Below are 21,788 nucleotides of genomic sequence, written 5' to 3' on the forward strand. Positions count from 1 at the left end.
CAGATATGAGTCCCTCTATAAGAAATGGGCGTCACTATGAGGTGATGTCGTGATGTGGTGGTCAATCGAGGTAGCTTGTAAGCGAGCGACACAAGCACCAGGCCTCAACCGTGCAAACTAACCCTCCCGCCAAAAGAAGACAGGACCGGGATATAAAAGTCCAAATGGGATAAAAACGAGTGTTTTCGATGTCAAAGTTCACGGCAAAAAAGCGAATGCAAAAGGTAAGAAAGAAAGCCGACAGAAGAGAGATCTGGGTAGATCAAAGGTGGGACGGAAAGCCGGGGATCTATTCTTTACTACGTACGTACAAAGGCACACACAAAAACAAGGGGGGAGATAAAATGGCACTGGCAAGTTTATTGGTACGAGCCAAGTCTCTGGGCATCGGGGCAGTGCAGGCGCTGCGACGAGAGGTATATTTCCTTGGCGGGTTTTAGGCCTATCGACGAGACAAGAAGGTTGAAGAGCCAAGACGCCAGTGACATGGGGTGTTTATTCATGACTTTATTGGCAAATGGTCAAGTCTTGGCGAGGGGGCAGCCACGTAATTGACATTTTGAATGGGTATGGCCCTGATTTGCAGTGCATGATGAATTGCATTGAAGCAAATTGAAGTCAAGACAAGCAATGTAGGAGAACTCGTTAGACGAACATCACGACCCATGGATGAGACGAAAGTGAGGGCCATCGCAATAACAAAGAAGAGCCAAGATCTCCTGTGCTAGAGCAGGATTTGAACGGGCCACGCAAGCCCCTGTACGATAACAATATACCCTCCCTTCCCCTCAAATCTATGACAGTTACAAAGTACTCTTCTAAAAGATTCCCCCCTTTCACAGAGGGAGGGCGCTAAACTTTAATGCGCCAAATCCACCCACTCCGCTGGGTTTATTGGTCCAGCCCCTGGTATGCTTAAATATTACCTTATTCTTCCTCCGCGACCACTGAAACACGGTCTCTGCAAGGAATCAAGGTTTGGGGTGCACACGAGACATATTCTGACCATGCGAGATACTGGAATGAAGAGTGAGCTGCTAATACAGTCATAGACATGCTCATAGACATATTCGTCTTATTGAATGTAGAAAAACTGGTTTCGTGCATTGGTGCTTAGGCCTCGTGATGCTAATGCCCAGTTTTGATCAAAGGGGCTTCTTGGCAGACCGTCATTACTTGGCGGAGTAAACAGCATGACATTTTCCCCCCGAGCGTCCCGGCTCATCACAACGCTACTGCCAGGACTGCACATGCCAAAACTGTCACTCGCGCTCGTATAAATTACCCGTGTGGCTATGTATGTATCCCAGCAACGGGCTCGCTGTGTAACTTTTTTCTAGTAGAGAAGGGGGGGAAGTCAATTGGCACGCGCCAAGCTAAGACATACGCGTGTCGCTGGTCTTGGGTTTTACTACCGTTTCTGAGTTGGTGAGCCCGGCGTCATCTTGTTTCAGCTTGGCGAACGCCTCAATTGACTTTATTTCGACGATCTTAATTTACTTTTTTTTGGTGAGTATATATTGTGTCGACGCATCTTTTGACGGTGTGAGTGAGGCCTCTTGGTATTGATGCTGGCAATTGGGTGCGGGACTAGATTGAGGTGTTCCCCCGCCACGGCGTCAACTTCGCGGCGCTTCTCTGACGTATCGCAGCATTTGGAGGTTGGGTCACTTCACTGTGCAGCCACATTTCTCATCGTGGTGAGTTCCAGCACAGGCTTCTATAATTGTGTGTGCAAGGCTACTAGATGATCTGCTCCCGACGGTTGGACGCGCATCAATTGTGGAAACGGCCAGAACGCTGCGGATACAAAGTGCACAACCTTGATCTTCCCTTTCTGGTGCTGTCACGTATCGCAGACTTGATGTTTTCCTACCGGTTGTGTATTGGGAGATGAGGCGACGCATTTGAGTTCTGTTGTTTTACAATGGAAGGCCTAAATTTTGAGCGGGGAGCTTTCGGCGCCTTCAATTTTCTGGTGTCGCGCCGAATGATCGATGGACACTAGACAGCCGGCATTCGCCAAAGTCGACAAAGGTCAATAGAGCTTTTTAACAAGCGCGGTGTTATAGAATGAAGGTATAAATTGGCTGTAGATAATTACCGTTGCTTCGCTGTGAAGTACACCATCAGCGCATTTGGCACATGCGACATGGTCCATAATTGGGAAAACCAAATTGAGTCTGACTGTAACTGAAAGCCAGAATCTCTTAAGGTAATATAAACTGATTGTCATGTACTTGATATAATATATGTACGTGACTGAGAAGCTTCTTGTCATTGAATAATCGTACAACAAGGCAACACCCAACGGGCAATAAATATAAATGTGCCATCTGCAGGGTAACCGGGCTTTTAGACAGCTAAGCTCAAGTTGGTGTAACCAGGCGGTGGGCCCTAAAGTTGACCAAAGGCAATTTAATGGGATGCTATTGATGGTTATTGGACGGAAATATTGCAGAGAATTCATTCAACGCATGTTTTCTAATTAGGCATTGCTGTAACACTGTCTGTGAATGAGAAGCGTTGGTTTGAAGTTGTGTCTGCACATCAAGCGACTAAACTTTGGCACGACAAACATATCGGTTGCTAGGTACAGAGGATTGATCCGATAATTCGCGGCTCGCTGTTATAATTTACCTATTGCACTATCTAAAATGTTATACTGGCTGTTATTATTGCGCATGCTCATGTGGTGCAGTGATGATTGCGTGACAAGGTGCCGAACTGCCCGGCCGAAGGCCCGACGGCACTCGGCCGACGAAGCGATGGATGTCACACTTCCACGTCGGGAATAATTGGCCAATGATTGACAAACAGCGTTGATGTGCTTATGTATTGTAACCCCAAACCTTTCCTTTCTTCAAGTATGTACAAGCAATTATTATACGTCAATCCCCAATCCCCCAATCCATCTCAATTCAGTGTCGCTCGCTTATTTGGGGAGAGAAGCAGGAGCATAAGACTGATCAGGCTTAACAATCTTAGCACCAGCAAGCTGCTTGTCGGTATAAGCAGGCCAGATGATCTGACGCTTCGACTTGGACACGACAGACAGGGTAGTGAAACCGTTGTCGGCGCCGAACTGGTCGCTCCAGCCAGAGGTGATGGTGAAGTCGCCGCAGGTGCTAGGGCCAGCGCTGCGCTTCTTGCTGGCGCCGGGGCCCTTGACGTCGTAGCGGCACTCGTAGGGCTTGCCGTTGCCAGTGTCGATGCCGAACTTCCAGTTGCAGATGGAGTCGTCGGAGCGGCAGTAGCGCTTGGCGTCGCGGATGGTCCACTGGGGGGTTGCGGCCATCATGTTGACGGACTCAGCGGCGGGTGCGGCTGTGACGCCGGTGGCGGCGAGGAGGGTGAAGACGGCGGCGGAGAACTTCATTTTGAATGTGTTTGTAGTGGTTTGTTTGGAGTTGAAGTGGTTTGTGTGAAGAGGAGTGTGTGGTGATGAGATGGGATGAGATGAGAAGGGAGAAGGATGAGGGCTGTTTATATAGATGTTTCTACACTGCTGGTCTAAACTTATGACATAGAGAACCTCCATCTATTCTAAGCCCAGTCCCACAAGCTATACTGATCCGTGCTATAGCTCACCGCGAGCTCCAGCTTCAACTTCCCTTGCAGTAGAGACCTCGTGCGTTGAGCAACACGAGGTGATCGACAGGCCGAAGCTGGATCTCGTATTCCCAAAGCCGCATCCACCGACATCAGCCGATGAACCGCACCGCACCGCAGCGGGAGGCGTAGAAACTATGCATAAGCATAAAGCGGCACAGAAGAAGCATAAAATGGTAGTATTATTCTTTAATTGCTACCTCGTGATTCACTGTATTTGGACATACTTGAAGCAGAAGCTCTCGTATTGAGAGGTGCTTTGTTGTGAGGTATCGCCAGGTCGGGTCTCATCCCCGCAAAAAGGACCAAAATAGCACACCCAACCTGATCAGATAATTCTTCCGTTGGGTACATACAGTATTTCCGATCTTTCCGTCTTGTTCTACGTCAGAAACTGTGGAGTTGGCCCTTGGCCCATCGCTCGATGCAGCATCTCGTATTACTCGAATCTCACGTTACCTTCAGTCATGTTCCTTACTGCAAATGCCCAACGTTAGTAATGAATCCTTTCACCGCATTGAGAAAGATCGAGACCGTTTTTTCTACGCCACGATGCGGGAGCAGCCCTTCTGGGCTGACTGCTACAGCGGGGTTAGCGGCATCAGATGCGCTAGAACCGTTCTATTTTCTATTCTTAGGGGTCTGGTTTTCCCCGTGCATCCAGTATCGTATCTCAACAATTCTCATTCCATCCATCCATCTTCAACAGGTACCTACATCCGAATCACTTCACTTCACTGCACATATCCAACGTCATAATCGATCATCTTCTAGAAAATCTCCGCCTAATGTGGAGAAACTAATCGCACCATCATTCCCCCTCTCGTGTAGCTGATTACAGGGTCGATCAACCCGCCCCCTCTCGTATCCTCAGGCCTGCAGTTCAAATCTCACTGTGCATTCTGATATGCGCATTGAGAAGCACTCTTTCCTGCAGGGATTTTCCCATCGTGTTCAAGAGTATGCCGATTTTGGTGGATCTGCATCAGCGCTGACATCAAACCCTCGCAGCAGAGCGAATCATCATCGCGAAAGGAACAGCGTGACATATCCTGCATGCAAAGTGAGAGGGACTTCATGATGGTCCGGATCTTTTCCTCTTTTTCGCATTTCTACTACGGTACTTTGTCTTTCATAACTACATGTCCGTCGTCAAATCACAAGACGTCATAAATCCCCCAGCCCTTTTGTTTTCTTGACTAGTTTAGCTTGCCTAACCCTTCTGGCCACCTGTGGGGACCTTGAACAGGACAGCTCGGCCGTCGGGTCCTTGGCCAAGAGCCTTGTCCACACGGTAGTATCCCTTGCGCTCCAGCTGGATAAAGTCGTTCTCCTTGAGACCAGCGATGCTAGCGTCGACCAGCGCATCGACCTTCCAGGCGGTGGTCTCGGCCAGGTAGTCGTCAAGGTTGTCATCCTTCTCTAGCGTGTCCTTGGTGATGAGGTAGCCAAAGTCCCAGAGCTCAGCTTTGACAAGGTTCTCGGGGTCGGCCGCTAGCCAGTGGACCTTCTTGCTCGTGGTCTTGAAGTCACCGGCGAGATGCAGCTCGAGGTTGAGGTCCTTAATGGGTGAGGCGGACTTGTCAAGGCCGCGGACAATGGCGTTACCCCAGCTCATCAGGGTAATCTCCTCGTTGTCGGCGAATTCAGCAACATCGGCTTGGTCGAGGAGAAGCTTGGGTCCGAATGTAACCTGCTTGGTACCAACCTCAGGGTTCTTGACATGCTTGGGTCTGTCCTCCTTGTATGACTTCTCGGGACCGCCAGTCACGGTGACAGTGACGGCGTCCTTCTCCTCAATGGCCATGTATCGGGGCACAACAGGGTCGAGCATTCGCTTGTTGATGGCCCAGATAGTTGTCCAGTCCATGGTGACGATATTTCGGCTAGGCCCCTGCTTCAACATGAACTCACGGAGAGCGGGAACGGTCAGACCGCGACGGAGGATACCGCGGACGGTAGGCAGGCGAGGATCATCCCAGCCGCTGACACGGCCGGTGTCGACAACCTTGGTGAGCTTTCGCTTGGAAAGGAATGTTCGGATAAAGTTGATACGGGCAAACTCCCAGAGGTTGACCTTGCGGAGCTTGAGGTTGTTAATGAACCAGTGGTATTGCTCGTTACGGTCGGCATACTCGGTTGTTCGGAGCGCGTGGGTGACACCCTCGAGACTGTCGACGACGGGGCAGGCGAAATCGTAGGTAGGGTAGATGTTCCAGTCCCAACCGGTTCGGTGGTGAGGAGCGGGCTCGGCGCCCTTCCAATTGGGGAATCGGTAGATGACGGGGTCTCGCATAGAGCCGTTGCTCGAGTCGAAGGCGATGCGAGCGCGAATGCAGTGTTTTCGGCCCAGGTCGGTACCGTTCTTCATCTCTCTGAACATGGCCAAACTCTCCTCAGCAGGACGGTCACGTCGCTTGCTGGCAAGACGGTTCTTGCGGTCATCCTTCTGGACCTCGGGGTCGGTGTCATCGGCGTATGCGTTGCCGTCGAGGATCATCTGCTCGGCAATCTCGTAGAGCTCCTTGAAGTAGTCGCTGGTGTGAGTGACGGAGACGTACTTAATGTCCATCAACTCGAGATCGTGGAGAATAGAGTCCTCGAACTCCTGCTTCTCCTTGGAGGGGTTTGTATCGTCGAATCGGACGAGGAGCTTGCCATTGCCATCGGGGGCAGTCTTGGCGAAGTAATCGTTGAGGAGAGCGGCCTTTGCGTGACCAATGTGAAGATAACCACTTGCAAAGTGTCAGTAAAGTCACGCGATGCGTGTTTCGGTGAAGAACATACCTGGGCTCAGGAGGGAAACGGGTCACGACACCGTTCTCAGTGTTCTGAAGGCCAATGTTATAGTTGGCACCGCCAACGCGCTTCTCCTTGCCAGAGTTGAGCTTCTCCTTCAGCTCAGGGTGAGCATCCTCGATGAACTTGAACCATCGGGTGATGTTGGCGTAGGCACCCTTTCGGACGAGGCCAATGGCGACCTTATTGGTGCGGAGGGCAGTCCAGACCTTCTCGTCAGCCTCGCTCAGGGTGTAGCCTCCAAGGTAGGTTCGGAGAGTGAGGTGCTTGTCGAGATCAGCGGCCAAGGGACCGAGAGTCTTGAAGTCGGCTGTGGCGAGCACTGGAGCCGCGCTCTCAGCGTCGAAGCTCATGATGGCGGGGTTGGAGGAGGGGAAGTTTGTCGGGTAGAGTGTTCGCTGTGGCAATCGTGTGCTGAAGCTTGGTCTCGTTCGTATGCGTCTGTAGGACTCGCTTTCGATCTCGTCTTCGTCTATGGAAGAATGGAGTGGGAGGCGTCTGGCAGAAGTAGGTCTCGTTGCCCCAATTTGAGCCCGAGATTTTGGAGGGGTCAAAGATTTTGGCGGGGTGATGCTGATGACTCAGGATCTTGGTAGAAGCACGTGACCGATCGTGTGACAGGACGGTCAACATTCCACGAATGCTACCATTGACTCTTGACCGAATATTTGGAAAGGATGAATACTTTATGCATTCAATTGTTTGTATATATTTCTAAAGTACTTCTTCATTTCGCTCAATTCGCTCGCTCCGTTCCCATCGTCTTACTGTCACCCCACCAATAGCGAAGCCGGAGGAGCTTGGAGCATTGCGAGAACAGCATTCCCATCCGTGAGGATTATCTCGAGAATTTTTGCTGATGAGCCACACCGAAAACGGAGAGAATCCGTATATCGGTCAATAGTCACCTTATTTTGATGACGATTGCATGAATAAGATCTTGGATATCCCGGCGTGGCAACCCCAGACCAGGCCGGAAGCTTACCCGCCGGCTCAGAGCCGGCTTCTAGACCACGACACTCCGGGAATAACTACCGGGTGTACAGGCCTTGTAATGGAACAACGCGTCACCCCGAATCTGTAATCGTATTTCGTCTATTGACTCCTCTAATTATTATCCCATAACTCTGCTGAAGAGGTTGGGAGCAAGTCTTCATATCCTGTCATCCAAATGAAACCATGGATGAGCCAAGATATCTTTTGCAGACACTCGCTGCACAGGCTCGTAAACGAAAATCTTGGATATCAAATCATATAACAAGTCAGCCTCGTGCGTAGGTATTTTCGGCAGTGACTCAATGATCTTATCAACTTTGTCAGAGTATGCTCCAAGGTAGACATTGTCGATTCTGGTCGCGGCAGGTTTCCAAAATTTGTTGCTGTAACATTCCAGATATGGCTTGTTCTCATCCCTCACTCTTTCTGGCGCAGTTGATGATGACTGAAGCTCCTCGAGATTCTCTGGTTGATCCCAGATCTCGCCGATCCACTGCTTCAATGATCTTGTGTTTTCGAGTATTTCGCCCAGGGGCTCGCCATTGATTGTGTCCATCGTTGGGAGGCCGTCATCGTCGAATAGCGGCTCTCCCCATGATGCCGGTATACGGCCAAGGTACTCGCTGACCCATCCAAGCAAGTTTGCTGGACTATCAACGTTGGGAATTGAGAAAGGAGATGAGCCTGACCTGATCTGTAGGATAGAGCAGCCCAAAGCCCACACATCACTTGCAGTGCTGGCCAGGTTTCCAACTGCCACCTCGGGCGCCAGAAAGCCTGGAGGTGTCCCAAGTGTTTTCCTCGGGGGAGCAGTGGTCAAAAATGCTTGATCACAATCGGTTAAGCAGATGTCATCAAGTATGAGGTCTTCTGCTGAGGCGAAATCGAGGTTGCCAACAATATACCGAGGCGCCTCTGCACCAGTAGGTTCACCAGATATCGTTCTCAAGCCATCCCGTTGAGGCTCACCAAAAAGCCGGTATATCCCTTGATCATCTTGATGATCAAGGTTACGGATGCGAAAGACGATATTGCTCGGGGCAAAATCTATAGAAAATCAGGAACGTAAAGGCAGGAAGCAGAAACGCGGCGTACCTCCGTGACAAAGACCTTGAGAATGAAGATCTGCGATAGCTTTTGTAGCTTGGGAAGACACGCGACGCGCCAGCCAGGGATGAAACCTGCTCTGTAGGTATTGGGACATGGTGTTGCAAGAAGGACCACAAGGTGGTAGGACTAGACATAGGTGGCGGCCATTGGGCCCTTCGATGTGAAAGAAGCGCTTATAGGTTATGAATCTCTCGTCATTAATTTTAGAGGTGATACTGTGGCACATGACTGCTTTGTCTTCCATCATAGAGGAGTCCGAAGCTGCCACAATCTTGAGTGCCACCCAGATAGACTCCAAGGAGTCGTAAGCTAGCCATACGACGGAAAAGCCGCCATGACCGAGCTTATGGACAATCCGGTACCGACCGCCATCAACGTGATCGCCGATATGAACTGGGTGGAAGCCACCTTTTCGATAAAATTCAGGCTCTTCTGTGTCGCTAATCTGGACCGTCTCAAACCGACAGGACTCATTAGAGGTGATTGATGCATCGCTAGTATCTTGACTAGAGGAAGGAGACATATTAAGCGCACTTCGTGACTATGAGGTTCGGAGAGGATTAGAAAGGTGGCGGTTGACGAAGCGAGTGGAAGATGAGGCCTCAAGGTCGTTGGTTGAACAATTGAATCAGGCAACAGCCTATCACGTGCGAGATGTCAAACTTGGTAGGACAAAGAGCCCAACTTTGAGAGTCAGATGCCTGCAATGGCAAAGATTGATAGCTTGCGGGTAATAAACTTGCCGAATCACTGATGAAACTTATACGGCGATGACTCCTTTTCTCTTTTGTTACACAACCTGTCGAAGCCCTTGATAATACGAGAAACAACCTAACTAGAGAAAAGATCGGTAGGCCCGTTTTTCTCTATTGACCAAATACAAAATCCTTCCTGTTCGAGCAAAAGTGCCAGCTATAGATCAACCGCCCCGATAAGTCCTGTCGATTTAAGGGCACTAGTAGCTGTGGCAGTCTATTTAAACTTCTTATTCATCATTGGTAAGAGACACTAAACAAGGGAAAGACTACTAGTGACGCGCCGACCTTTTTGGAGATGAAAGCTCTTGTTCTCAGGTCAGTATTTCTCGCGAACAATGTGGACGATTTCAAACTGTTCGTTTATGAAACTCGTCTAGTGACATGGCGGCCAGCCCTGACTATCAGTCCGTGTTATCAAGTAGGCACAGTACAGTACTTGGCGACAGTGCCATTGTCGACTTGTCAGCGCAAGACTTAGACGACCCCCTTCACCGCTTACATCAGATAGACGACATCTGGGATACCATTTTATACCCGTTGTTGTCTCTGCCCATCATGATGTAGCCTATCGAACCCCGACTGCCACAAGACTTGCGGATCGATTGCATTCTCCTGGTACAAACCGAGATATCTTGATTGATCAATCAAAGCTGAAAACCGATACTCTGACGGAAGGTGCCCACTTTGACACTGCCACGGGACTGTTGCCAGTGAGGGAGGGTCTCCCAGTTACTCACGCAGCTTTTGTTGCGTCGCTCGTTCAATCACTGTACCAAACGTGAGTCCCTTCACCAGTGTTTCTATTCATGCCCTGCCCTACTCTCTTTGCTGACAACTCATGACAGCGTCATATATTTAAACGCGACAAACTCCGATGCGTACACAAGTCAAGCCATCGCCGTTCCCTCCCGTCTCTATTTCACACCAAACCCCGAGCTGTCATTGAACAGCCCCAGAGTCGGAATTAAGGACAGCATCGATATCGCTGGCGCCAAAACATTTGACTCCTCTCTGGCCTATGGCGCATTCCATGGCATCACGTCCCAGAATGCCCCCTCCATTCAGCGATTGCTAGATCTCGTCGCTGTCATCATAGGCAAGACAGGCATGAGCCAGCTCGCTGACACTGAGATCCCACATATGGCTTTGTCGACTTTCACGCTCCCTCACGATGTCGACATAAGCTCCCCACGTGAGAGAAGCACTGGGGGAAGTGTACGCCAATTGGCAGCTAGCCATTAATTCTACGGCCTCCGGCCTTCACGGGGAGCATTGAGAGTTGAAGGAACTGTTGTCATCCATTTGTGAGCTTCGGCGACAATACATCGAGCCCGGTCAACTAACGTGCCATGCTTGCTTCGTCATTTGTGATCTCAATGCCATAGATATTCTCTCAAGAAATCTCGGCGTCCTTCACACTATCTCCTACCACCTTTACCCAGACAGCACAAAAAGGACCCCAGACAGACCGTTGACCTTGATATAACCTAGCAACCTATTCTCTATTGAGGACGACAGGGCGCAAGAGACTTACGACAAGGCAGCTGAGGCAGTTGAAAGAGTCTTGGAGTCACGAGATGTAATGTAGAGTTCCACCAAGAGTGGAAGAGGTCTCCAAAGCCTTTCCGGAATACTCCAAAGGAGTCGTCTATTGTCTCTTGGAGTCAATGGAAAGAGCGACCTACATTCAGAAATGAGTACTAGGCCAGGTTTGGCTCATCCAACTTATATCAATCCTATGTCAAAACTTAATTGGCAACTCAGTAGCCACATGACTGAACAACACTTCTCAATCCTACAGTCCAAGCGTCAATAGTTTCAAGCCTCTGTAAGCGTAAACTAGGCGACAATACCATTTCGATGATAGCATTCAAATTTGGGGAGTCAGATCGTCGCGACGAATACAGACCAGAGTGAGTTTTACCCAGCTGCCAGATGACGCTGATATTCCGATGCTTTATGCCAATATTCTGCGTCCTTCCTAAGTTCCAAGATTGAGAAACAAGGACGAATTTGACTGGGGACTAAGGCCAGACTTTCAGACACCCATACTCACCAGCTCGAAATTGTTTTCCCAGTGACTCAACTGCCAATCCTCTCATCCGTGAGCCAGAGTGAGGAGAGCTCTCGAGTTATTGCTTCACTCATTGGCTCTCCAAGGTCAGTTTGCAACTATTCACCGATAGCTGTTCTCGGTGGAAGTTAAGTCTACCAGGGATGGACATGCGCATCGTTGACACAACAGACAATTTACTGGAGGAACTTGGTATTCCCTAGCCTATGCTCACGGGCCGAACCCCATTCGATATAGACTGATTTCTATGGAGGACTGAAAATGTAACTGCAAAGATGAAACTCTAAAGAACGACATAGAGACACAACTTTGTCATTATTTATTAACACCCTTTCCAATATAAGCCAGAAAACCAACGAGCCACCTCTGAGGACACGGTGTAGCTCGTGAATTCTGCCTGAATCGGGAACTCAATAACTGATCAGGTTTTCGGCATGATATGATCTCCGCTTTTGTTGGTTATCTTGCAGTTTTCAGTGTTTGACTGAGGTAGAAGTTATCATTCATTTCGGGTAGCATTTAACTTCGCTATATTGAACCCTTATATCTACGATACCCGGAACCATACAGATCTGCACATGCTAAATCTTCATTTATTTCGACCTTGTCGCCTATTACGCATCCCCAGCCCAAAAAGATGCCGCATCTGCTTCTTCAACTGGTTCAAAAATGCTATGTGGGGGATAGCCTTAAAAGTCTGTCATGGCTCTCCGCCTGTTCTCAACAGCCCTTTTCGAGACTTCGACATTAGGCGCAATTAACTCAAACGCATGAGGCACGCCGGGATAAACATGGAGCTCAACAGGAACGTTCTGCGCAAGCAGTCTCGCAGCATACGTGACGACCTCATCGCGGAATATGTCAAGGTCTCCAGTATCGAGATATGTTGGCGGTAAATTGGCCGTATTTGTTGCTCGAGCAGGAGCCGCGTATTGCGAAACTGGGGCGTCTGGCTTTCCTGCTTGACCTCCAAGAAGCCCCGTCCACCCTACCTTATTCTCTTCCCACGTCCAGGTAGCTAAAGGCTTCAGACCCTCATTCTCTACCAAATTTCGGTCGTCTAGCATCGGGTAGATCAGGATCTGCTTGGCTAGAGGAGGCTGTAGGTCTTGGTCACGGGCGATCAAGCCTACGCCGGCAGCAACACCTCCACCTCCGCTATAGCCAAGAAGCGCAATTCTTGCCGGGTCCACGTTGAATTCATCTGCTCTGCTCTGTAGCCAAAGCAAGGCGGCGTAGCCATCTTGAGCAGGAATGGGGCCCTTGAATTTAGGAGCAAGTCGATAATTGACACTGAAGACAGGGATAGAAGTTTCCATGACCAGGGCTGACAATATCATTGCTCCCCCCTCGGCTGATCCCATTATCATGCCCCCTCCGTGGAAATGAAGAAGGGCTGGTCCAGGGCTTGATTGGGAGTCTCTTTTAACAAAGCTGACGACTGTAATAGTATGGCCGTCAGAAGTATCGATTGGGTGAGTGGCTTGCTCCACATCTGGATGAACCACCTGTTTCGGAATAAAGGCTTGCATGGACTCTTCACGTCGTCTAGCAGAGCCCTCGATATCATCTAAAGATAGAGGCTCAAGCTTGAACATTTTTGCAAATGCATCATGTACGGCCTGAAACTCAGGGTCGTATTTAAGGGTCATTTTCGGGTTCCGAGCGGCTTGGTTACTTAGAGAAGGCAGGTTTTTATTAAGCAGTAAAGTTCAAGTGCGATACTTTTCGAATTTCTGGGGCTTAGAAGCGATTAAATAGTTTAGAAAGGTTGCCGAGGTTCCTTAACTGTTAACCTAATCTTGACTAGTACTAAGGTATCTTATTGTGACACGAACCGAACCGAACCGGTGTTTAGTTCTCGCTCATACTTGCCAACCACCAAGCCAAGGGTCGCTGACATCAATTTACATAGAGTCATTAGAGTTGGATCATTGCTATTTTTGCTATCTGTGACAAGGTGCCAGCCCCTGCGATGGTTACTTTATTAAAATTCTAAACCCGGCTGAGATTGTTTATGTCTATAATCTCACTTAAAGACCCCTATCCTTTAATCTATATAATCTATATAATCTATTAATTTAATGATTTTATAACTTTAGGTATATAACTAAAAGAATTACTTACCTAAAGTTATAAACTCATTTGCTACAATTTATTATAAATCTTAGTCACAGCTTATACATTTCTGAAGTTAGTTTAAAGCCGACCTCTTCTGGACTTTGGAACTATCCCGAGATAGCATAGGCTGCCGTATTGCCTAAACCCCGCGATCCCGATTAGTAATTCTATCTACCACTCGCCTTTCACATTCCCAAGATCCAACGACAACTGGCCGATGTTTGCGCAATTTGAACTTTACTCAGGAGGTTGGGTTCATGCAGAGAAGCGCGTGAAGCATCGCCGATCCCCAGGCGGTTGCATCCCATGTAAGCTTGTCGTCCCATCATAGTGGCAAAGTCACTGACTCTGCTCTCAGGCCGAAGTCGACGGAAGAAATGCGATGAATGCCGCCCAACTTGTGGTAGCTGTTCAAGCCGAAGAGTTGCATGTAGTTGGCGCAGCAATAATGAGCGCCGCAGCCCAAAGCTACTTGCCCGGGCTGGCGAGAGCAGTCTGAGTCCTCGGTTGGATGGGGACTCTAATGATGATACCAGCACACCAGAATCTCTCGGTGACGAATTAATCCTACGAAACGGAAGCCGCCTGTCTTCTCCGATACACATCAGCAACACAGGGGCCTTCAATGAATGCTTCCAAGGCCTGCCCTCATGCTCAATGACGGGTCTGCTCGAGGTCCTCGACCAGGCCACATCAAGACTAGATCAAGGCCGAGAGTTTTCAATGCTAGCTCAGGGTTTTGAAGCCTTGGCTAATTCTCGCAGTATGCTGCATGCTTGGATCGCGTGTTCGGCTATCATTATTTCGCAGCTTCAGCCTAGCTGGCGTATACACGCCCTGCAGCAACACAGCGACGCCCTGAAGCAGCTTCGCCTGAGTACTCGGAGTGAGGAGAGTCTTACTCAGGACTCCAATATCGCGACTTTACTTTTACTGCATGTATTTGAGGTGAGCACACGACTTCCACCACTTCTACCAAAGCTGATCAATATATAGAGATTCGAAAACTCCACTACCGACTCTCTGACCTATCTATCAGTCACAGCACCTTTATGCCTAGCACTTGACCAACCGCCTCAAAACACCCACCAAGCTCTGATTCTAGAGACGTTGGTCTATCATGTCGCCATCAATAGTGTCTTTCGCCCAAGCTACTTACGCAATTACCATGACCTTTCCAAGATTATAACCCTATGGTCAAGATCACCCGTTCTAGAATCGGACGCCAACTTTCGGGGCTTCGTAAAAGCAGGACTATCTGCATGGCTGCCAATCGAGCTTTTCGATATCTTGTTCAAAGTCTCTCATCTTCTGCATCATCGACTCAGCGTGGCGCCAAATGATATGCAGGCCAGACTGCGAGAGCTGAGGAGCAGACTGAGCGAGTGTCAAGTCGGATTGGGCCACATCAAACAGATAGCAACGGTCGCCGATCAGAAAGTCTCAAGTGCCAACCATAATGCTGAGAGTTTCCACATTAGAAGTATCTACTCACTGGCCATCGAACTACTAATCACCAAAATCGAGAACCCTTGTCTACGTGCTGAAGACCCTTCAGTGGTAGGCCTCTGCGAAACAGCACTTCATCACCTCGCCAGGGTACGGTCTGACTTTACAAGCCTGCTTTGGGCGATCACTGTTCTTGGCACCGGTACGACAACGACCAAAAGTCAAGACCTCATCGTACTCCAGGTTGAGGCGATGAATCACTTTGCCGGTGGCAGGGCAGTGAGATCTGTGGTGAAGTTTCTTTCTCGTGCATGGGGACCAAGACTTCTCGATGGTTTTGCGCCTGTTGCTGGAGCTTTGACAGAACAGAACCCTGCAGTGGCTGGTGCAGAAGAAGAAGAAACTTCTTCGTTGGGGCTCGACATCCTGTTCGAAGAGTCTCTGCTCAAAACAGTGATTCTGTAGGAAAAGGGAGGCTCCTCGGTATGAAGAATATACTCATTTTGCATGAATGTAGTTGTTAGAACGTGTGGTGAATTGTGAATTTCTGCGCTACTGGAACTACTTATTCTATTCATAGACTCAAGCTCTCATCCATCTTGCTCATCTTTGTCAAAATGATCCTGAATCTCAGCAAACACCTTATCATCAACAATAGCAGACCACGCAGTCAAAGCCATACCCTTCGCAGCCTCCAGGATTCTCAAATATGCTTCCTTAGTACCAGCAGCTTCTGCAAAGGCATGGTTGTGAGGAAACGTGCCCGGTGGTGCCTGTATCCCGATAATCCCATGCAGGCCAGGGATAGCTTGACTGACGTTCCCCATATCAGTCGACCCGCCTATGTTCTCTTGTTGACTACCTTGTGATAACGAAATACCAAGGCTCTCCATGTGGCCCTTGAATAGGGAACAGAGAGGATTGTTCACCCAGAGGTCAGCATACGCCAAATCTTCCGTGATCTCAACCTCGCAGCCCGTAGCCAGCCCTCCTGCCTCAAGACATTTCCGCACCCGCTGGGTTAGTTTCTTCAAAGAATTCATCTTTGGACTTCGGATTGAGAACTTGACCTTTGTATACTCTGGTATCGCATTTGTGATCTTCGGCGCCTGGAGAATGCATCCATGGATACGCTCATCTGGCTTTATCTGCTGTCGTAGCATTGAGATATTGTTGTATGAAGCTACCAGGGCGTCAAGAGCGTTGATTCCATCCCATGGGTTTCCGGAGGCGTGAGCGCTAGTGCCGCGAAATTCGGCGATTAAGTCGACTATTGCGATGCTGCTTTGGCCAGCTGATCCAATTGTACCATTTGGACGGAATTGATCTTCTACGAAAGGGTGACTGCTAGTCATTAGAGAGTCAAAAGCACGATGATGATCGCAACTTACATCATCAAAGATAGGTCAGCTTTCTCGTAAGCCCCGGCATTAAGGAGCAGAATCTTCCCTCCGCCATCCTCCTCAGCAGGCGTACCAAGTAACTGCGCTCTCCCGTCAACGCCATACTTATTCAAAGTATGTGTCAAAGCGAGATATGCAGCAATGCTAGCTGTAGCGATCAAGTTGTGACCACAAGCATGTCCAAGGCCGGGAAGGGCATCATACTCCGCGTTAAAGTTGACGCATCGGCCTTTGGAGCCGTATATAGACTCGAGGGATGTAGGTAGGTTATAAGCGCCTCGTTGAACGGCGTGGCCTTGTCGTTCAAGGAAATCGGAAATATGAGTTTGAGCTTTGAATTCTTGGAAAGCGATTTCTGGTTCGTCGTGGATCTGGGTAAAGATATTAGCCTATACTGAATGGTGAATGCTAGCAGAGTCTTACCTGCTTGTTCAGAATATAGAGATCATCTGAAAGGCCCTTGATGTAAGTGTCGATGGTGTTTCGTACATCTTCCATTGAGATGCTTGGCTTTGATAGAAGCGTCATTGTGAAAGGCTAGGAGTGAAGAATGCTGAGCAATGTGTAGTCCATCCAGAATTGAGGGGAGATAACACATTTCGGAATTTATAGCATATTTTCCGCTCTCTTCTATTCATGCACGACCAAACGAAGCTGTATTAGCTTGTCGCAAGAGCCAATACAGCCTAGCTCAACTCCTCGGCCTGCGGATATACTTCCGGGTATTGCAGTTCAAGATGAAACCCCAGCCAAATCATTGGTCAACAGGCAGACAAGGATCAGCTTTAGTCTGTCGGAAGACCTAATGGAGATTAGTCTCGCTCGAAACTCAAATCGCCGTCACCTCTCTCGCATTTCCAACTTTTCTTTCCTCTTCTGGATGATTGATCTGCTCATCATCAGATCATCCGAGGCCGTTATCACTTCTAGTCTCAAGCTTTAGTGCGTCGGAAGACCTTTTTGGGCCTGGCTCAATCCCCAGGTTTTCCAGCCACCATGAACGACCGGCATTATCATCGGCAGGTTGACCATTATCGCTGAACTCCTTATCGGTAGTCGAGCTCACAAGTCTATAAAGTCACCTCGTCGTCTTAAACAATGGCTTCAGCATCAAACTCATCTAACATATCTCCAACAACTCCTTCTGAATCATCATGGAGGAGGTCCGCCCTTCCCATTCCGACTACGAAGTCGTCCCTGGAACAGTCTACCTCGTTACTCGACCATCCCACAACACCAATGAAAATGGAGACATTATCCTTGTTCCCACTCCATCTGACAGTCTGGGTGATCCACTTCGGTGGTCCGACTGGCGGAAGCGATATCATCTGTTCTTGCTCGTCATATACAGCACTGTCATGACTGCTCTCGGCAACTGGGAAAGTTCTGTTTATGTCGATATTCAAGATGCGCTTGGGACATCGATCAACCAACTCAACGTTGGTACTGCTTTGACGCTACTGATGCTTGGTGTTGGAAATGTCTTTTTCACGCCTCTTTCTCATAGTAAGTATCGTAAATCGCCTTGGCTTAAGTAGTACGCGTGCTAATATCTGGCAGAGTTTGGTCGGCGCATTGCATACCTTTCCAGTTTGGCTGTAGTGATAGGCTGCCATATCTGGCTTGCATCTGCAAGAAACTCCGGTGACTTCATCGGCGCTCACATCCTCTTTGGACTAGGCCGTGCGCCATACGAAGCTCTCGTTCCCATCTCGATCGCCGATATCTTCTTTGCTCATGAACGAGGGTTTGCCTTGGGTGTTTACGCCTTCGGTCTATCAGCAGGCTCGTCAGTCGGTCCAATTTGCTCTGGGTACATGATCAGAACTCTCGGTTGGCGTTGGGTATATTGGTGGGGTGCTATCTTGTGTGGTATACTCTTTGTTGCTATCTTCTTTACTCTGGAGGAAAGCAACTTTCCCAGAGACTCGGAGCTACCTCAAGATCCAGACCGTGTAGTCCAGGAGTCTGTTTTGGAAGCCATCCAACGCGATGATAAAGGAGAAAAGCAACTACACTCCGCACTCACCAATGGTAGTGTATACAAAGTTGGCCAAGTCCTGGAGACAGACTCCTTTCGCCTTCAGTACCGCCCGTGGGTTGTTCTTCCAGGAACTTGGGGGCAATTTATCAGGCAGGTCTATCGGCCTCTACAACTAGCTTGGTTTCCGGCCATTGTTTGGGTAAGCTACAGTATCCCTTCCTCAAAATGACGATATACTTACCTAAAGCAGAGCGGTCTCGAGTACGGGGCTTGCGTATCATGGATTACCGTCTTGGGAACCACTACAGCTTCCATCTTGGGCTCATCACCATATAACATGAGCAATGAGGCATTGGGCCTGATATGGCTATCCCCTCTTATTGGAGGTCTCTTTGGGTAAGCTTCCTTCACAATACAGCACTGCTTGTATGCTAACCTTCCATCAGAGCCTTGATGGCGGGTCCTTTTAACGACAAGCTTGTCCTATTCCTCACACGCCGAAATCGCGGCTGGCTCGAGCCAGAGTTCCGTCTCTGGGTTTTCATCCCCATGGCATTCCTAATGTCAGGTGGCCTCCTACTTTACGGCGTCGGCGCAGCTAATTCGTTACCTTGGATCGGTCCCGTTGTCGGCATGGGGCTCGTTGGCTTTGGGTTGACTGTTGCAGCTGCGCTTACGATGGCGTATGTTGTTGACTGCTACAAGGAGGTTGATGGTGAAGCCATCACGACTGTTATCTTGATCAGAAACATCATTGGCTGTGCTATGACATTTGGTATTCAACCTTGGATTGACAGCATGGGTGTGCAGGATACCTTTATCCTGGTTTGTTTCCTGTCATTTATCATCACGGTATTCGCGGGTGCATTCATCATTTGGGGAAAGAAGTTTCGAGTCCTTACCAAGATTGCATATCTAAGCTTTGCGGGAACTTCCTCTGGAGCAATCTAACTACTTTAACACTTATTGAGTCAACCATATACCAAACACCCTTGGTTTTATCTATTATATAGCCATTCTTTTAGCCAACAGTACCTCTCCGACGCTGAATAGATACTTTACTCCTTGGTCAAGTCCTTCAGAACCTTTCGGCCTCTAACACAATCCTCCTCGTGAAAAGGCTCTCTGCTCGTCTCCTTGATACCGCCCTGAATCCACGCCTGCACAGCCTCATGCTCAAACAACCGATCAGCGTACTCCTTTGCCGCACCATCCAGCTCAATACCATAGGTCTTCACCCTTGAAGCAATAGGAGCATACATGGCATCCACAATGGTGAACTTATCACCCGCCAACCACGGTCCACCAAACTTATCTAACCCCTCTTTAAAAAGCTCATTGAAACGGTTGATGTCCCTCTGAAGTGCTTCACTCGGTGTTCCAAGCTCAATCCTCAATCCAACGTTCATAGAGCACTCATCGCGAATGGCGTCGAAGCCAGAGTGCATTTCCGCAGCGGCACAGCGAGCAAAAGCGCGTGCTGCTGCGTCGGTCGGCCAAGCAGCAGGGTACTTCTCAGCAATGTACTCGCAGATAGCCAACGAGTCCCATACAACAATTGATGTTTCTCCGTCGTGAAGACAGGGGACTTTTCCGCTTGGTGAAAAAGCGAGGAAGTCAGGTTGACGAAGGCCGGGTTTGAAGAGGTTCAGTTTCTCGTCGAAGGGGACCTCGAGGGCTTTGAGGAGAACCCAGGGTCGCATTGACCAAGATGAGTAGCGCTTGTTGCCGATGAAGAGTGAATAAGTCATTTTGATCTGTTTTGTGGATTGTTAGACAAGCTTGAGTATCGTGAGGTTGGGGATGGCTTTTATGGTGTTGAGATAAGGCCCCGCTAGGCGCCCTAGTGACAGATTTGCACGCCCTTCGTGTCCTCTGTACAGGATTTGTAATCACAATTGAGCTATCTTACTGGCCTCTATCACGAATGAAGCAGGTGAGTAGATTATTTATGTTATTTATTATATCATTAGAGATTCGACCTCTATACATTTTATGCCGAGGTACGATGCCATATTTCTTCCTTTATGTACCCAATAAAAATAATGTTCCATCCTACAAGGATGCCAATCCTTTTTGTATATGAAATTGACTTAAACGGTGTGCTTGGGTGGCGCATAGGCTGGTACAGGTTCTTTCCGTCGAAGCATAGCGTCCCATAGTGCAAGGCCGGTCTCAGCAAGGTGGATGATGAAGAAGGGGATAAGGTTGTACTGCCAGCCTCGCATGAGACGCAAGTGATGTTCAATGTCGTTTCTTTCATTCGAGTTGGTGAGGTCGAGTTTCAAGAATGCTGAGAACCAATTCTGAGGCGTCCATGACTGAAGAGGGTATTTCTCATCATCGTCAAGACCCGCCGCAACACCAGGGTTGATACGTTGTCCGTTATGATTATTCGTAACAACAAAGGTGTAAATAAGAGCCGTGAGGATGAGGAGTAAACTGAGGACGTTGAAAACCAGCCACGTGTTATACAAGAATCGACTGAATTTTCCAGGGTTCTGTCTGTTGCGAAGAATCAAAGCGAGGATTCCTCCGCAGCCGATGAGGACGAATGCTGTTCCAGCTGCGCCGTTGCTGGTATGTCCCTGATCAACGATCAAGTTTGCTGGCTCGCCTTTGAGATTATGTCTTGTGCCGCGGTACTCGAATGAGAAAGTTCCGCTGGCATTGCCATGTAGCCAACCGACCATGCTTGAGATGAAGGAGAGTTCGATGATGGAAACCACCATGAGAAGCCCGAGGGCAACGTACAGCAACGGTCGCACGAAAGCCATGATTTCTCAGTAAATAAAATTCTCCGAGAAATAAAAGAAAGAAAGAGAAACAAGCACTGAATACCTCTTTCTCTTTTCTATTTGGCCTTGGGCCTGGGATTGAGAAATTATTTAAACTGCCGTGATGCCGAGCTCAGCCCTACTAGTGCTGACATTTTCTCATCCCATCTCCACAGCGCGTTGAAAGTAATCAGCAGAGATGTTTCTACTGGCCAGCCTTGCAGTGGCTTGGCTTACGGTATAACGTAAATAGCTGTAAGCGTGGAGTTGCAGGATGCATTACACCGCCACTGATGCAGAGACGAGGGTTGGTGTCTGTAAATATACTCGTGAGGCTTGGCTGTAGCGCTTCTTTATTTTAGTTAAACTATCGATAGTTTGCTGGATAGATCCGACACTGGCACTTGTTTGTCCAATTAGGTTTTGTTTTGAAACGCTGGGAGATTTTATGGGTTTGTTCCGGCTTACTTGGGGTTGTCATGGACCCCAAATTGCGAGAACTGATGGGATGCGAAAGTGGGCTCGGTGATTGCGAAAGGATGGGTGGTATTCCGCTTATGTTGACGTGGCCCACTGGACTCTTCTAGCAATATTTCCAGTTGATCGTTATTTTTGCTTAGTGAGACGAGGTCAGCACTGTAGTCCAAGGTTGTATTCTCCGCAAACCTCTTGATCGTCCAAGCCCAGAGATGATGTTGTCAGGCC

The 21,788-nt window shown here is 48.8% G+C and overlaps 10 protein-coding genes; 3 read left to right on the forward strand and 7 right to left on the reverse strand.

Moving 5' to 3' along the window:
• Positions 1-2,935: 2,935 nt before the first annotated feature.
• On the reverse strand, positions 2,936-3,379 carry FFUJ_10072 (uncharacterized protein; the record flags this gene model as incomplete). Its single annotated transcript, XM_023567955.1, has 1 exon — positions 2,936-3,379. The coding sequence occupies one exon, from the start codon at positions 3,377-3,379 to the stop codon at positions 2,936-2,938; it is 444 nt and encodes a 147-aa protein (XP_023435324.1).
• Positions 3,380-4,825: 1,446 nt separating this feature from the next.
• On the reverse strand, positions 4,826-6,764 carry FFUJ_10071 (probable glutamate--tRNA ligase; the record flags this gene model as incomplete). XM_023567956.1 has 2 exons in its annotated part: positions 4,826-6,347; positions 6,400-6,764. The coding sequence occupies 2 exons, from the start codon at positions 6,762-6,764 to the stop codon at positions 4,826-4,828; spliced, it is 1,887 nt and encodes a 628-aa protein (XP_023435325.1).
• Positions 6,765-7,564: 800 nt separating this feature from the next.
• Positions 7,565-9,040, reverse strand: FFUJ_10070 (related to dis1-suppressing protein kinase dsk1; the record flags this gene model as incomplete). XM_023567957.1 has 2 exons in its annotated part: positions 7,565-8,454; positions 8,503-9,040. 2 exons carry the CDS (start codon positions 9,038-9,040, stop codon positions 7,565-7,567), a joined length of 1,428 nt encoding a protein of 475 aa, XP_023435326.1.
• Positions 9,041-9,656: 616 nt separating this feature from the next.
• FFUJ_10069 (uncharacterized protein) lies at positions 9,657-10,517 on the forward strand (the record flags this gene model as incomplete). XM_023567958.1 has 3 exons in its annotated part: positions 9,657-9,736; positions 9,784-10,053; positions 10,121-10,517. The coding sequence occupies 3 exons, from the start codon at positions 9,657-9,659 to the stop codon at positions 10,515-10,517; spliced, it is 747 nt and encodes a 248-aa protein (XP_023435327.1).
• A 1,521-nt stretch (positions 10,518-12,038) lies between these two features.
• On the reverse strand, positions 12,039-13,001 carry FFUJ_10068 (related to lipase/esterase; the record flags this gene model as incomplete). Its single annotated transcript, XM_023567959.1, has 1 exon — positions 12,039-13,001. The coding sequence occupies one exon, from the start codon at positions 12,999-13,001 to the stop codon at positions 12,039-12,041; it is 963 nt and encodes a 320-aa protein (XP_023435328.1).
• Positions 13,002-13,687: 686 nt separating this feature from the next.
• On the forward strand, positions 13,688-15,384 carry FFUJ_10067 (uncharacterized protein; the record flags this gene model as incomplete). XM_023567960.1 has 3 exons in its annotated part: positions 13,688-13,778; positions 13,829-14,418; positions 14,467-15,384. The coding sequence occupies 3 exons, from the start codon at positions 13,688-13,690 to the stop codon at positions 15,382-15,384; spliced, it is 1,599 nt and encodes a 532-aa protein (XP_023435329.1).
• A 125-nt stretch (positions 15,385-15,509) lies between these two features.
• FFUJ_10066 (related to amidohydrolase AmhX) lies at positions 15,510-16,850 on the reverse strand (the record flags this gene model as incomplete). XM_023567961.1 has 3 exons in its annotated part: positions 15,510-16,263; positions 16,311-16,693; positions 16,746-16,850. The coding sequence occupies 3 exons, from the start codon at positions 16,848-16,850 to the stop codon at positions 15,510-15,512; spliced, it is 1,242 nt and encodes a 413-aa protein (XP_023435330.1).
• A 626-nt stretch (positions 16,851-17,476) lies between these two features.
• Positions 17,477-19,257, forward strand: FFUJ_10065 (related to HOL1, putative substrate-H+ antiporter; the record flags this gene model as incomplete). XM_023567962.1 has 4 exons in its annotated part: positions 17,477-17,828; positions 17,883-18,505; positions 18,557-18,702; positions 18,753-19,257. The coding sequence occupies 4 exons, from the start codon at positions 17,477-17,479 to the stop codon at positions 19,255-19,257; spliced, it is 1,626 nt and encodes a 541-aa protein (XP_023435331.1).
• Positions 19,258-19,364: 107 nt separating this feature from the next.
• Positions 19,365-20,057, reverse strand: FFUJ_10064 (uncharacterized protein; the record flags this gene model as incomplete). The annotated part of the gene is made up of 1 exon (XM_023567964.1): positions 19,365-20,057. The coding sequence occupies one exon, from the start codon at positions 20,055-20,057 to the stop codon at positions 19,365-19,367; it is 693 nt and encodes a 230-aa protein (XP_023435332.1).
• Positions 20,058-20,399: 342 nt separating this feature from the next.
• On the reverse strand, positions 20,400-21,083 carry FFUJ_10063 (uncharacterized protein; the record flags this gene model as incomplete). The annotated part of the gene is made up of 1 exon (XM_023567965.1): positions 20,400-21,083. The coding sequence occupies one exon, from the start codon at positions 21,081-21,083 to the stop codon at positions 20,400-20,402; it is 684 nt and encodes a 227-aa protein (XP_023435333.1).
• Positions 21,084-21,788: the final 705 nt, after the last annotated feature.

Source organism: Fusarium fujikuroi, chromosome FFUJ_chr09, assembly GCF_900079805.1.
Source record: "Fusarium fujikuroi IMI 58289 draft genome, chromosome FFUJ_chr09".
Classification (NCBI taxonomy): Eukaryota; Fungi; Ascomycota; class Sordariomycetes; order Hypocreales; family Nectriaceae; genus Fusarium; species Fusarium fujikuroi.